We start from the raw sequence: 12,489 nt of genomic DNA on the forward strand, positions 1-12,489 counted from the left end.
TTTTTTTTTTTCCTGCCCACGTATCTCAGGTTTGGAATTGGTGCCGGTAAAAGAGAGATCTGCCTTTTCAACTCTTTCACAGAGCCCAAGTGCTCATTAGCAATCAGCTAAATGGCCTCGAAGCAGACAGCGCCAGGCTGTTCGGGCTGCTCATGCTTCTTGGGGGAAATCGTAAGTGGTGTGGCTTTACCAGTACTTCCCAAAAAGTGCATCTTTGCACCCCAGCGTACATCAAACACAGAGTGATACAGTGCTGATGCACACATCGAGAGGTGAGGTGTCACAAAAGTGTATTTAGAGTTTTCACAGGCATTTTATTGGGAGAGTTTCTCCTTTAATATGTTTTTCAGGTAAAAGCAAATAGCTGCTAAAAGTTCTAGCAGACTAATAATCTCATTGAGGGTTAAATGCTAAATGCAGACTTTGTTGTATAAATAATAAAACCCCAAAGAACCAAAATTCTTCAGCACTTATGTTTTCTCCCTAAGCCCCTGTTTACCATATCACCAGTAGCACAAAAAAAGAGAGGAGGGAAAAAAAAAAAAGAGGATTTTCCTGGATTTTGACATCCCTCTCTGAACTTAGAAAAATTAAAAAAGGACAGATTTTTGTTCAACTCAATGTGTGAATGACATAGGCTGATAGACATTCAGAGGCTCCTGCTAGGATGTTCCAAGACAGTAAAATATACCAGAGGCAATTAAACACTGAAATTTTGCATTTAAATCCAGTATCTCTTATCTCTTCTCTGGTTTTAGAGTATTTTATATTTTAAATATTTCATTAGTATGAGTCACAATTAATCTGGCTTGTCTCTGCAGAAAGCAATGTATACGTTTATGACTCAAGTTTATCCAAGACTATAGCGAATGCAGTCTTATTGCAAAAATATAACCACAGATGGAGAGATATGAAAAAGCTACCTGAAACCTGCTGCTTTTTTCCTACAAACTTATGCTCTCAGTGAAGTCTCCAAACTAATTAGAATTGATTTATTATGGATCAGGTACCTTATCAGGTGAAGAAAGAAATTACCATGGACAGTCAAAGGGTTGAGAGGTCAATATAGAATAGCAAAATCAATTTGCATTGATTAGACAAAAGGTCCATTTTACAGAGCCCAAAGGATTAACTTTTAAGCAAACATCTTTGAACTATAAGACAGCATTTATGACTGAGAGTTATAAGCAGTGCAGCATTAGAAAACACTTAAGATATTTAAATAAGAAAATAATGCAAGCAATGGTTTAAGCTATCTGGATGTTTATTTTTTATTATGAATCATCCCCAGGATTATTGTACAATTCACTTGAAAGCCCTATGGAAAGGATGCAATTGTTTAATTTATCCCACGTGTCAATCTTCCCATGAGTTTTCATTCAGGTAAGGTGACTCGGGAGAGTTGCAGAGAAGGGAGAAAATCTGTGCAAAGGATCGCACTAATCCTGGTGTGGCTTGCGATAAAATATTTACTTGGCAAATGTACTGTTTTACTACCAAAACCGATGAGACTTTTTCTGAGTGAGCTACTGTTGTAAAACAGATCTGATACCTTACAAGGAAGGAGGCTCCTTTGTGGGTCACCCCTTCCATTTTCTGTGACACCAAAAGCAGCGCAATACTGCAGGAAAGCCATGAAAGTATGACTGCAACAAAAAATAATAAACCCGGGACAAATATTATTCTTTATCTCCTCCTCACTTTGTTTTCAAAGTTTATTCCAAGGAGACTATATTTCTTTGTCCCTTATCTTGGACTTACACCACCACCCCCCAATAAAACTTAAGAATGGGACTGTAGACCCAGCGTATTTAGTGTGTGCTGTCACATGAAATGATGTAAATATCAGCATTAATTCTTAACCAGACCAGAAAAGCCTCCATGTTTGGTACTTTCAGGTAGCCACCTTTGGCAGCAAGCATTTTCCTTCCCTCAGTACCCAGCATTGCTCTTACCTTCAATAGCAAGCATTGCTCTTAGCTCCCGGTTCAGTAGTTCGTAGCGCCTTTCTAGGTCATGTTCTTTTTCCCTAGGCAAGTTGCAAAAGTTCATCAATATGTTAATTACTAAATCATTAAACACTTAAAAGAACCTTTAACTTACATTGATTTTAGGACTCGTAACTGACTTTTCTCTTTAACTTTAAGCTACTCCAAACAAATGATACACAAACTTAAAACATTCTCCGGTGGCACATTCAGTAACAAGGCCTTTTCATTTTCTATAATGTTGGGTTTAATTCTGTCAGTTTAACTCTTTTGTGCTACAGGACGCAATTATTTCATATTCATTCTTGGAGCAGCTGTTGTGGAATGTCCTAAGTATTAAACATTCCCCCGGATCCAATGAAGAAATTCCAGCATCAGCCTATTCACAAAGATAATGTGACACTGGAAGTATTATCCTATATACATTCTGCCCTAATGAATAATGAAAATTAGACACGGGATTAGAAAGCTTAATGTTTTGAAGGTAGAATCTTCTGTCAAGTTCAGACATGGTAGGAAATTCATGAGCACAGGCTTTTCCCAGGGAAGTATGCAGGCATCTACACTAGGTGGCATTACTGAAGGAAATATAATCAATCCGAAAGAAGCTGGAAAAGAAGTGCTGAGGGCAGAACGCCTCTCAAAACGAGCAGCATCTTCTCTCTTCCTTACCTGTGCTAGTGAAAAAAGTTTATTTGTCCTTGCTTTGCTGTATCGGTGGTATCATCGCACTGTGACTGATTCACTAATAACATCCTTTCAGCAGTCCGGTGCTGCTGAACTAGCGATAGATTGAGGATTTCTACAAAGCAGGTAGTGACTCAGATTTTGCTCTCTCTCTGAATAGTCTTCACCTGTCACATTTGAGGCACAAGCCAAATCTATTTCTAAAATATAATTTTATTCTACTCTTGGGTCTTTGAAAATGTAACTGTGCTTAATATTTCTTTTTTTTTTTTTTCACAGCTCTGGCTAATCTTGTGTTATTGCACGCTTCTCATTTTCAAGTCTGAAATATGAGAAAAACAAGTGTTCCACAAAGCATCCAAGGCTACTCATTTTTGAAGGAATATTTCTGAAGTCTAATGGGAAGACAGCAGAAAAGTTTTGCATCTGTCTGATGGATAAATATTCCAGTAAATCATCCTTTTGTAAATACATGTGTCCATCCATACTTACAGAAGAGAAAGCTGGTTCATTCGCCTTATTAAGGCATTCTTCTTATTAACCAGCATGAACCATTCCTGCATCATAGTTTCTTCTTCTTCTGTGTTTCTTCCTGCAATCAAAAGAATTTCATTACTTACGTGGCATTTCACAGACTGAGCTACATATTTCATTTCAGGTTTTGGAGTATCAGTCTCCAATATCATTGAGCGTTACAAGATACACTCTCAAATGATAAAAAAAAGTATGACTACAAGTCCTGCCACCCAGTCCTGCTTACTCCTTAAATAAATCTTTGACAGCAGCCACTCTTCAGCACACATTTTAGTGTTCTTTATCATGCCAATACCCTGATCTAAATAAACACCTTTTTAAAAGTACTGTATCTTCTAAAGTCTCTTGAAAGAACTATATTGTTGCGACATTCCCGACAAAAAAAAACTTTGCTGCTAAAAGATGTCTGACCATTATGGGCTTCCAAACACAAAAACAAGCCTTGTGAGCAGGATACACTCCACCCATACAAACCCAGTGCAGTCAGAATGACGTGGTGGGGGGCCGCATAGCTCCAGAGTAGATGGCAATCCTGAACACCTGGCCAAGGTTCAGGCACCTGCTCAGCTTCTTTGTGCTAACGGCCACTCTTTCTGACCACGAGCTGGGAAGAGCTGCAGAAATTCAAATCATTGTAGGTGCCTAAGAGACCCCATGTGTGTATGGATGGATTAGCACCCCTTCCTCCCAGCCTATCACTGCCTCCCAGGCAGGACCGCGATCAGGATGCTCCACTAGACTCTATGAGACTCTGTGTTACCACCTCTGCACCATCAGGCCATGTGGAGGAAAGGCAGATTTGGGTCCAGAAGGCTCCTGACTGTCCTTTCCATGTAGCTGGGTCTTTCAGCCAAATTCCACTGTCTTTAAGCTCAGGGGCTAGGAGAAACCTCACCAAAGTCCTTTGTGGAGACTGCACCTCTGTAGTGACTTGCCATTCTCAGCTCTTTCTCTTGCTTTGAGGAGCAAAGACTATCTGGTCTTCATAGCATTATGAAATTCACACATTTCTGAGGGTTAAAATTAATCTGTGGAGAAACCTGGAATCCTGGCAAAAGAGCATGATCTGGGTCTTCTGATTACTTCTCCCAGCTTCGACACTGCTTCACTAGGAGACTGTGGGCATATCTCTGATCTGGTGTGTAATATGAGGATAATCACCCATACTGATCTTGCAAGGGTGCTAAAAGTTAATTCTTTGATGTTTGTAAAGGGTCTTGAAATCTCTGGTGCAAGGTGCTGTACACTCAGGGGAGCTATCTTATTAACTTAAACCATGGGATCCTTAGTTGCAGAGAGGCAATTTTCAGCACCAGAGGCTGGAAAGACACCAGAAAAAATATTGGTTTGCTCTGAAATAAAGCTTTCAATTTCTGGGTGGAAGCGTTCGAAATGCTTGCATGTACGTGCCTGCCATGCGCACGTTCACACCCCGATGCCACGGTAGTGTGCAAGCCCAGATCTGCATGGAGAACCACCTCCTCACCTGGCTATGACCCTGCTGTATGCAAGGGAAGGTCACTGGCCTTCTCCAAACTGTTTGATTCCCCCCATCGTGGCCTGTGGTCTTGGTGCATCCACACAAGGAAGGAAAAGGAGATGATGAATAGGCAAGTGAGTCAGCTTGGGGTGGAGCTGATGGACCCACACAGTACGAAGAAGTTATGCCATTTGGCATGCTCTATCTGATGTAAGACATCCCCTCTTATCCACTTAGCACTCTGGAAAGCTTCTGGTTGATGAAACTGTTCCTGGACGGGTGCTTTTAGGGTACATGATTTGCCAGCGGTGAGATGGGATAGGCAGAACATCCTGAATTGGGAATTCCCCTGTAGCCCTTTTCCAAGCAGAAGCAGCAGGTTCCAGCTCCTGGATGACGGACGCAGTGATGAAGGAAGAAATTTGTCATGTAGAAACACGCACCCCCAAGACCTCCAACTTCCAGTTTTGTGCAGAAAATATTAAACCATGGCATTTACAATAATATTCATCAGTTCAGCACTCCCAAAGAGGATTAAAACTTATAACTGCACTTTGCTCTTAAGTTACAGATCAAAGGTATTGCTATACTGGTCCATCTAACAGGGTCTGCTTTTAGAAGGAGATGATAAACTATATTAACAACCTTTCATTGAAATGCACCAAATAGCCTTATCTGGGGGAGAGGGAAAGAAAAAGGGTATAGATTGCTTTTTTTAGGTTTGCAAAGTGATCAGTCTATTCTGTGACACATGAGATTGACACACTGCCGGTGAAAAAAAGTTCTCACAACCAGACATATGCAGCTATAGTCACATTTTAATTAATTTATGACAATTTGTTGGCTTTGGGGTGGTCTGGGTTCTCTGGCTAAAAAGTGCCATTATAAATGCAAGCTCCTGCTACATTTCATTTTGCAAGGCTTGAAAAAGGAATGAGAGACAGAATGTTTCAAAGGAGTTTGACTCAATACCAGATTTGAACTTGAATTTCATGCCATGCGATCTCAGGGTAGCAACGTAAACTTAAGGTACAAACTTCTTTCTATTAATGCATTCTTATTTAGGAGGAATGTTAGTTGCAACACGTACGGAGAAAAGATCTAGGTAAAGTTTGGAGCTGTCAAGTCAGATCTGAAGAGGTGCCTATTGTGATATTTCCACACTGACACCAAAGCACGTGCAATATCCATAGAATAGGCTGGTTTAAAAGTGAGTTAACAAAGTCTTGATTGTTTTTACAGAATTTTTAATCTGTTTTTTTATTCGCTTTGGACCCATGTGATGCCCTGACACTGGTCATGTGATATCAGCTGCGATAGGCACAAATCCCTGGGCAGCAACAAAAGAAGAAAGAGTAAAAAAGAAAAAGCTGAGAAAAAGCTTGCAATTTGGAAAAAGGCCAATTGTACCCTGGCAAAGGCCTTTTTGATCAGTGAAATGACACATGTGTGCAATATTAATAGCAGTTGATGCTGATATTTTATTTGTTGACCGTCAGCTTTTAAATTCTTGTGCATGGAGCTGAAACAGATTCTTCCCAAGTAGGCAATATAAAGACGAACTGCCATATATAAAAAATTTAAATAACTCTTTTCAGCAAACACAGTGCCATCAGCACAGTACTCCCCCCCCTCGGTGGAAGGATGCACACGAAACACTTTCAACAAAGAAAAACTGATTGTTGTTACTGCAGTGATATTGCAAGCTAAATTTACATTTACAATTCCTAAATAAATAATTTAGAAAAAGCCTTTCTTCAACACAGTTTCACTCGTAAAACCCTGCTGCTGCTGCTGCTAGGGTTGTTTTTATTTCCACTTTCCAAGTGTAAAACAAGTATTCAATTGACTTGCTGCAAATGCTTGAAAATTAAAATTGGGAAAATATCTGTGCTGTTCTCGGGGAAAAAAAACCAACAACCTGTAGAGATTATTTAAATGAAGTGAAAAACATGTTTGAGAACAAATCGATCCCACGCATGCAAACCCCTTATCTGAGTCAGTACAAGATGATGAAAATCTATAAATAGCCCACAGATCTTAAACTTAAATTTTTTTCCATAATACATGCATTACACTATTGTTTTTGATATAAAAACAACAACAACAACAACAACAAAACCCTTTTAAAGCTAGTAAGTTGGACCATTACAAATTAATCCTGACTTTAATAACTGGTTAAAGACCCCTTCAGCTTTATAAGTAACAAAAAATATTAAAGCCTGTGATCACAGCGAGCTTTTCTCATTTCTCCTCTAACCATTTGTTATTTAATCCAATACTAGTAATCCAATTTGTCCATCAGACTTTTAAAGGGCAGAATGCAACTTCCCCAGCTTAGACACTTTTCAAAGTACAATATATTTTTCAAATGAATGCTGGATGTTTCATTTTTTCCCCAACTGTTCCTAGCTCTAATGTATGAGGAAAAAAAGAACAAGATGAACATTGTTCGTACTGATTAAGTAAGAGCTCATTAAAGAGCTGTCAGTGCCGTACTTTGAATATGCATGAAGCATATAATCAGATCTAGTACCGTCACTAGAGGAGAATACGGTAAGTACAAAGGATTGATTTAATTACTTAGAGTGGGCTGTGGTGGTAAAGCAGTCTTGTTAGCGCAAAAAGAAAAGGAGGTTGTATTCTGGCACGGTTAGGGGAAAAAGGCAGTTTTAGCTTCTGCCACAATACCTAATCTCAGGATAAAGCACTTTACATTGTAGCTTAAAATGAAGACTGTCAGTTTTCTAAAAAGACCAGAATTCATCTTATCTTGTTTAACCTCACCTGGTTAACTATCTAGCAGAACATATTTATTCTCTTTAACACGTAATTATGCTTATACCTTTTTATCCTATAGTTCAATAATGACTTCTGAAAACAGTCTTCAAATAAGAGCACATAGTGCTACTGCAAACATCATATGCATGCAAAATGCTCGGTAAAAGACTTGAAAAAAGCAGAACCAGAAACTAAGACGAAACAGTAAGTACACGCGCCTTTATGTAAAAAGACAATACAGCTTTTAATGTCACACTTTATTATTAGATAGGTTCTGAGACGGATTCTGGCAGGGTTTCTCTAGTTTCTCTAATTTATTTTCTTCCCCCCCCCTCCTTCCTTTCTGCTTTTTTTTTTTTTTTTTTTTTTTTTAATCAATACATTCTTGTTTTATTCTTTCTCTAGGAATGCTGCGGAATTCTCTCACATCAACTCACAGTGGCATTTTAGAATTTCATTGTCTGGCTTGAGTGGTGAAGGATGCGTACTCTATTCTTCTCTTCACTTGACATCTACCAGAACCCTCCTCAGTGATTAGGAACAAGCCCAACACCAAGCCTGGAATAGCACAAGACACTAAATTCTGCCCTCAGATACAAGAAACTCCTACTGACTTCTGAGTTGTGATTCTGCACTGTAATAGCTCCTGCACAGGATTTAATCAAGGCTGCAGCATAAAGTTTGGTGATTTTGTCCTTTACTGGGACAAATTTTAATGATAGCCAAAATGATAGGCAGAATTTTAATGATAGCAAAAAAAAAAAACCCAAACCCCTTTCTTTTCTCCTGTGGTTCATCACACATATTCAAATATATTTTTCCTGACTGTTATTCAAAACAAGCTTGAGCTGATTTTCACCTACAATGCTGAAGAATTACAAGCATGTTTCTATGTTACCATTTTTGAGAACAATGTAAGTGACTAGCTTATTTTAACACTGTACAGGTTCCAGGCAGGCTTTTAAAAATACATTTTCCTTCACATTCTTCAGCATTTAACAAATGGATTTTTATTCACATTGTAAGCTAATTATTTGTTAAATATTTAAATAAGAAGCATTTTGACAAATGTCTCTTCTGAATCAATTTGAAAAAACAATTTCTATGCTTTGTTCCTTTCCTGCTAAAAATACTTGTAAACTCATCCCTTAAGTTCAGCCAGCTCTCAGTACATACATGTGCCATTAGACCCATTATTTTTAAGCCATTTGGGCAAGCCAGTCATTAGATAAACCCAATATGGATTAACATAGTAAATCTGTACATTGCTAAGAAAACAGAGAAGAAAGTGCTACGGAACACTGTGAATACCACTTAAAAGGAAGAAAAGGCCGCAACATGCAGGGACAAGATTAGTTTACAGTGTAAATGGATGAACACAGTAACTCCTCTACACTTTACAGTGTTGTAAATCTGTCAAGATAAGCCAATAGATTAATATTTAAAAAAAATCCTTAAATGTAAATATATTTGGCTGTTGTGCAAAAATGAATTACAACCTGTGGAAGAAAAATAATAAAGGGTTTCTATCAGCATCCCAAACCAGCCCATTCAATCTGGCAAGAAATAACAGGTTTACAAAAAATCACTTTGTATGCCATCTTAAGCAGTAATTGTTTTTAAATTTTATTTGCTCTGTGTATAGTGTGTGTGCCATGGTGTCATGGTTAAACACAGAAACCTCCCCATGTCTCCCTATTTACCTCAACAGAACTACACGAAAAACAACCTACTTAAGACAGAGCCCATTCTTTACCCATTTGCTGATGTTTACACACAGTTTTAAAATAGAATAGAAGAAGCTTTCTTCACTCAACACACTTGGGTGAAGAGGCCAGCAGGAGAATGCCAGCGCATGTGAACTAGAGTGGGGCAAATAATGACAAAAACTGGCCAACTGTGCTCTGCGCCTCTCTCTGGGTTATTTGTTAGTTGACAGAAGCTAGATGACCACCAGGAGCCATCCAAACACCAGCAAATTCCACAGATTTAACGGGAAGGTCTTTTGAAAATGTACTCTGATGGCTTTATTTGCCTGCTGGAAAAAAAAACAAACCCTTGCATTCACCCAATCACGGGGATAAGTTTTTACGAGTTTCTGTATTAGGAGCGAGCGGACAGATTGGCTTGTTTACCTGAAGGAGAACATGAGTAGCAAATAAAGAATAGTTCTAGGATGTGTCTCATCTTGTATCTTAAGAACCTGGGGAAATTCACTGAAATTGAAGGTGGTGTGTTTAAAACCGATAAAAATAACGATCTTTCCTCAAAGCCTCATCATTTACCAGTCGAACTCATTGCTATGAGGCAATGTTGAAACTAAGAGCTCAGCAAGAATTTAGACCAGGTTATATGTTGAATATGGAAAGGCAAAACTGGAGCAATAAATATTCAAGCAAACTAAAAAACACGGGAGGTAGGAATTGGATCTTCTGCTTTAGGACATGAGCTAGCCTTTCATTTTTAGAGGTTAAATTAAACGTTCCCTGGGGCCAGGTTAGTCTCTAACTAGCCTCTACAGAGTTTCTTGCTCCTGCCTGGGTTCAACCCTTACCCATCCCTCTATAGACAGTGTTCTGGACCAGTCCATGGGGCTGATCTGCTGTGGCAGTTACAGATTTACTGAAAGGAAACAGGGGAAGGGATGAGAGGCAATGCTGGGTGTTTTAGCTGACCAACCTCAAGTCGCTAACAAAGGCTGATAAGGTCTTGAAGCCTTCAAGTCAATGACAAACTTCCCACTGATTTTAATAGTCTCATCCTGATCACTGTGAACAGCTCATACACAGACAGACTCTTGTTTTTAATATGAGTTACTGAATTTAACAAATACTTAAGCAGAAAAGCCTACATGCACAAAAGATACACTTTGTAATGAAGTTACATGAGACTTATCACAAAATGTGTCCGACACGAGTGAAAGCTACAGTGAAGATTTTTAAATGTCTAGTGATCCACAATTTTTCAGTGAATGAAACTGAGGCATCCCAAGAGAGACCTATTTTCTGAAAAAAAATCACTCTCCTTTGCTTTCAGGGGACCAGCTTTGGTGAAAAGCCCAGAATTCTGGCTAAAATAATTCCTCAAAGTCTCAGTGTCCAAATGGAGCCTGCAGTAGGCACTCCACAGCATGAATGGACGGGCTGCTCCACCTTGAGCTTTAAAAGCCTCCCATTTCAGATTACCATACCCAGCTTTCTTCCAGAATAATTCTTCCTTTGACTGAATGAGGACCAACTTCGTTATTAAAAATCACCAAAAATGAGCAAGAATAGCCACCAAGAGATAAACAGGGTGGGACCATTGTTTAGATGATACTGCAGAAGAACTGGCTAGCAGATGAAGCCCTAGCACAACTTTCCAAGTCTGAACTGGATGGGAAAATGCCTAAGGAACATTAGAAAGGCAAATTCATGACCACTAACTCGTTGTCTGAGAGCAGTTGAGAAGGAGACATTGATGTCCACACAATGGAGTCTCATAAAGGTAGGTAACGACTGCCAAAAATCTGCCAGGCAGAGTTACATTGCAGTGTATTGTCTGACTATTTCAACCTCCAAAAGTACTGTAACCCTAACGAAATGAAACTGCCACTAAGAGAATGCCTTTATCACAAGCACACATCAAATTAGCTTAATATCAAGCAGGAAACTTGTAATTTCTTTGGTTTCTGAAACATAATAAATCAGAGAGACTATTTAAAATTTTGAGAGCTCTGTAAACAGAAGTTCAGGGTTCTGATCACATCTCAGCATGTGCCCGGATTTATTCTACCTGGAGTGGGACTGACTCACAGGAAGACAAACATGTGTGGCCTGCTGTCTTAGCAACCTAAAATTATCACAGGACTAAAACTTCCACAAAAGATTAATTTCCTGAAAGTTTGCTGATGTTCACTACATGATGAGTCAACACAGCAGCCACTAGAAAATAACAGAAAATCAACAGAAACAGAATGCCTGGGCTTGACAAAGATTATGAATATATTTTAAATGTGGCACCATCAATCCAGACCAAGAAAACACATTGTTTGTGGCCCAAAATTCAGACAGGTGAGACTCAACTGAGACATCTGGAGAGAATTCCTGTAAGAAAGTGATGCTTCTTGCCTTGAGGACAGTGCCTGCAGGGATCCCAGCACTGAGCAGAACCAACACTTGTCCTTTATCACCATCTGGTATTCTTTGTACCCAAGTTTTCTCATGTAGCACAACTTCAGAAGAAGCACAGGCTTGGGAAAAGTATACATCAGACCTGTGCTTGCAGCACAGGAAACGTGCCATTAACCAATGAACTCAAACCTTTGAAGCTACAGAAAAAAAACAGTAATTCAGGCTTGGAAATACACCAAGAAGGGGATGATGGTCTGGCAGATGAACTATTCAGTTGCAAGTAGAGTTGGATGCTTTGTTATGAGTGATAGTATTTTCTCTATGGCTCATAACTACTCCTTAGATCAGTTGCCTGTTTGCTTGGCATGTGATGGCTGGGTAAGATTCTGAAATGAGAGGCCAGTTAACCTTAAAGTCATTGGATTGTGTTCTGCTAGGCAGCATATTATCCCATTTTTACCAAATGTCGCCTTACTTCCTTCAGAACATATTCTGGAGCTGGGAAGGGGCAGCAGACAGTATAAAATTGTTTCTTTAACAGACAGGGCTGAATTTAGCCCAAGCAACTGCCTGAAGTGAGATGATGGTTGCAATGAATGTGACCTTGTATCAGTGCTAATAAAGATGCCCACTCTTAGTGGGAGTTGGCAGGTTGTACCTTCTGGAATTCAAAGCTTCCCATGGCTAACTGAGCAAGTTCAGCTAGGCTGAGGTGTCCCGAGGCCCCAGAGTTTCAAGTTTTGACAAAAAAAGGTGGTTTTGGTAGTAAACGGGAGAAAACCAAGGTAAATAACAGGGCTTTCTGCACAATGCAGTGGCAGGCATTGCGGACTGGGAGCCCTGGAGAGACCAAAGTGCCTTTCTCCTCGCCTTCTCTTTACAGGCAGGCACTGATTGTAGAGAGAGC

The 12,489-nt window shown here is 39.5% G+C and overlaps 1 protein-coding gene across 7 annotated transcripts in view; it reads right to left on the reverse strand.

Moving 5' to 3' along the window:
• Positions 1-35: 35 nt before the first annotated feature.
• EHBP1 (EH domain binding protein 1) overlaps positions 36-12,489 on the reverse strand; it is a 231,646-nt gene continuing 219,192 nt past the window's right edge. For 3 of the 7 annotated variants that reach the window (XM_026844924.1, XM_026844923.1, XM_026844918.1), the window contains 3 exons: positions 3,168-3,267; positions 1,956-2,029; positions 37-1,646 (listed from right to left, as the gene is read on the reverse strand). In XM_026844924.1, coding sequence (XP_026700725.1) covers positions 1,357-1,646; positions 1,956-2,029; positions 3,168-3,267 — 464 coding nt within the window. In that variant the 3' untranslated portion in view covers positions 37-1,356. Of the gene's footprint in view, positions 1,647-1,955; positions 2,030-3,167; positions 3,268-12,489 lie in introns of all 7 variants that reach the window. The other 4 variants (XM_026844920.1, XM_026844919.1, XM_026844922.1 and 1 more) reach the window with 3 other exon arrangements.

Source organism: Athene cunicularia (assembly GCF_003259725.1).
Source record: "Athene cunicularia isolate RWA chromosome 3 unlocalized genomic scaffold, athCun1 chr3_part1, whole genome shotgun sequence".
Lineage (NCBI taxonomy): Eukaryota > Metazoa > Chordata > Aves > Strigiformes > Strigidae > Athene > Athene cunicularia.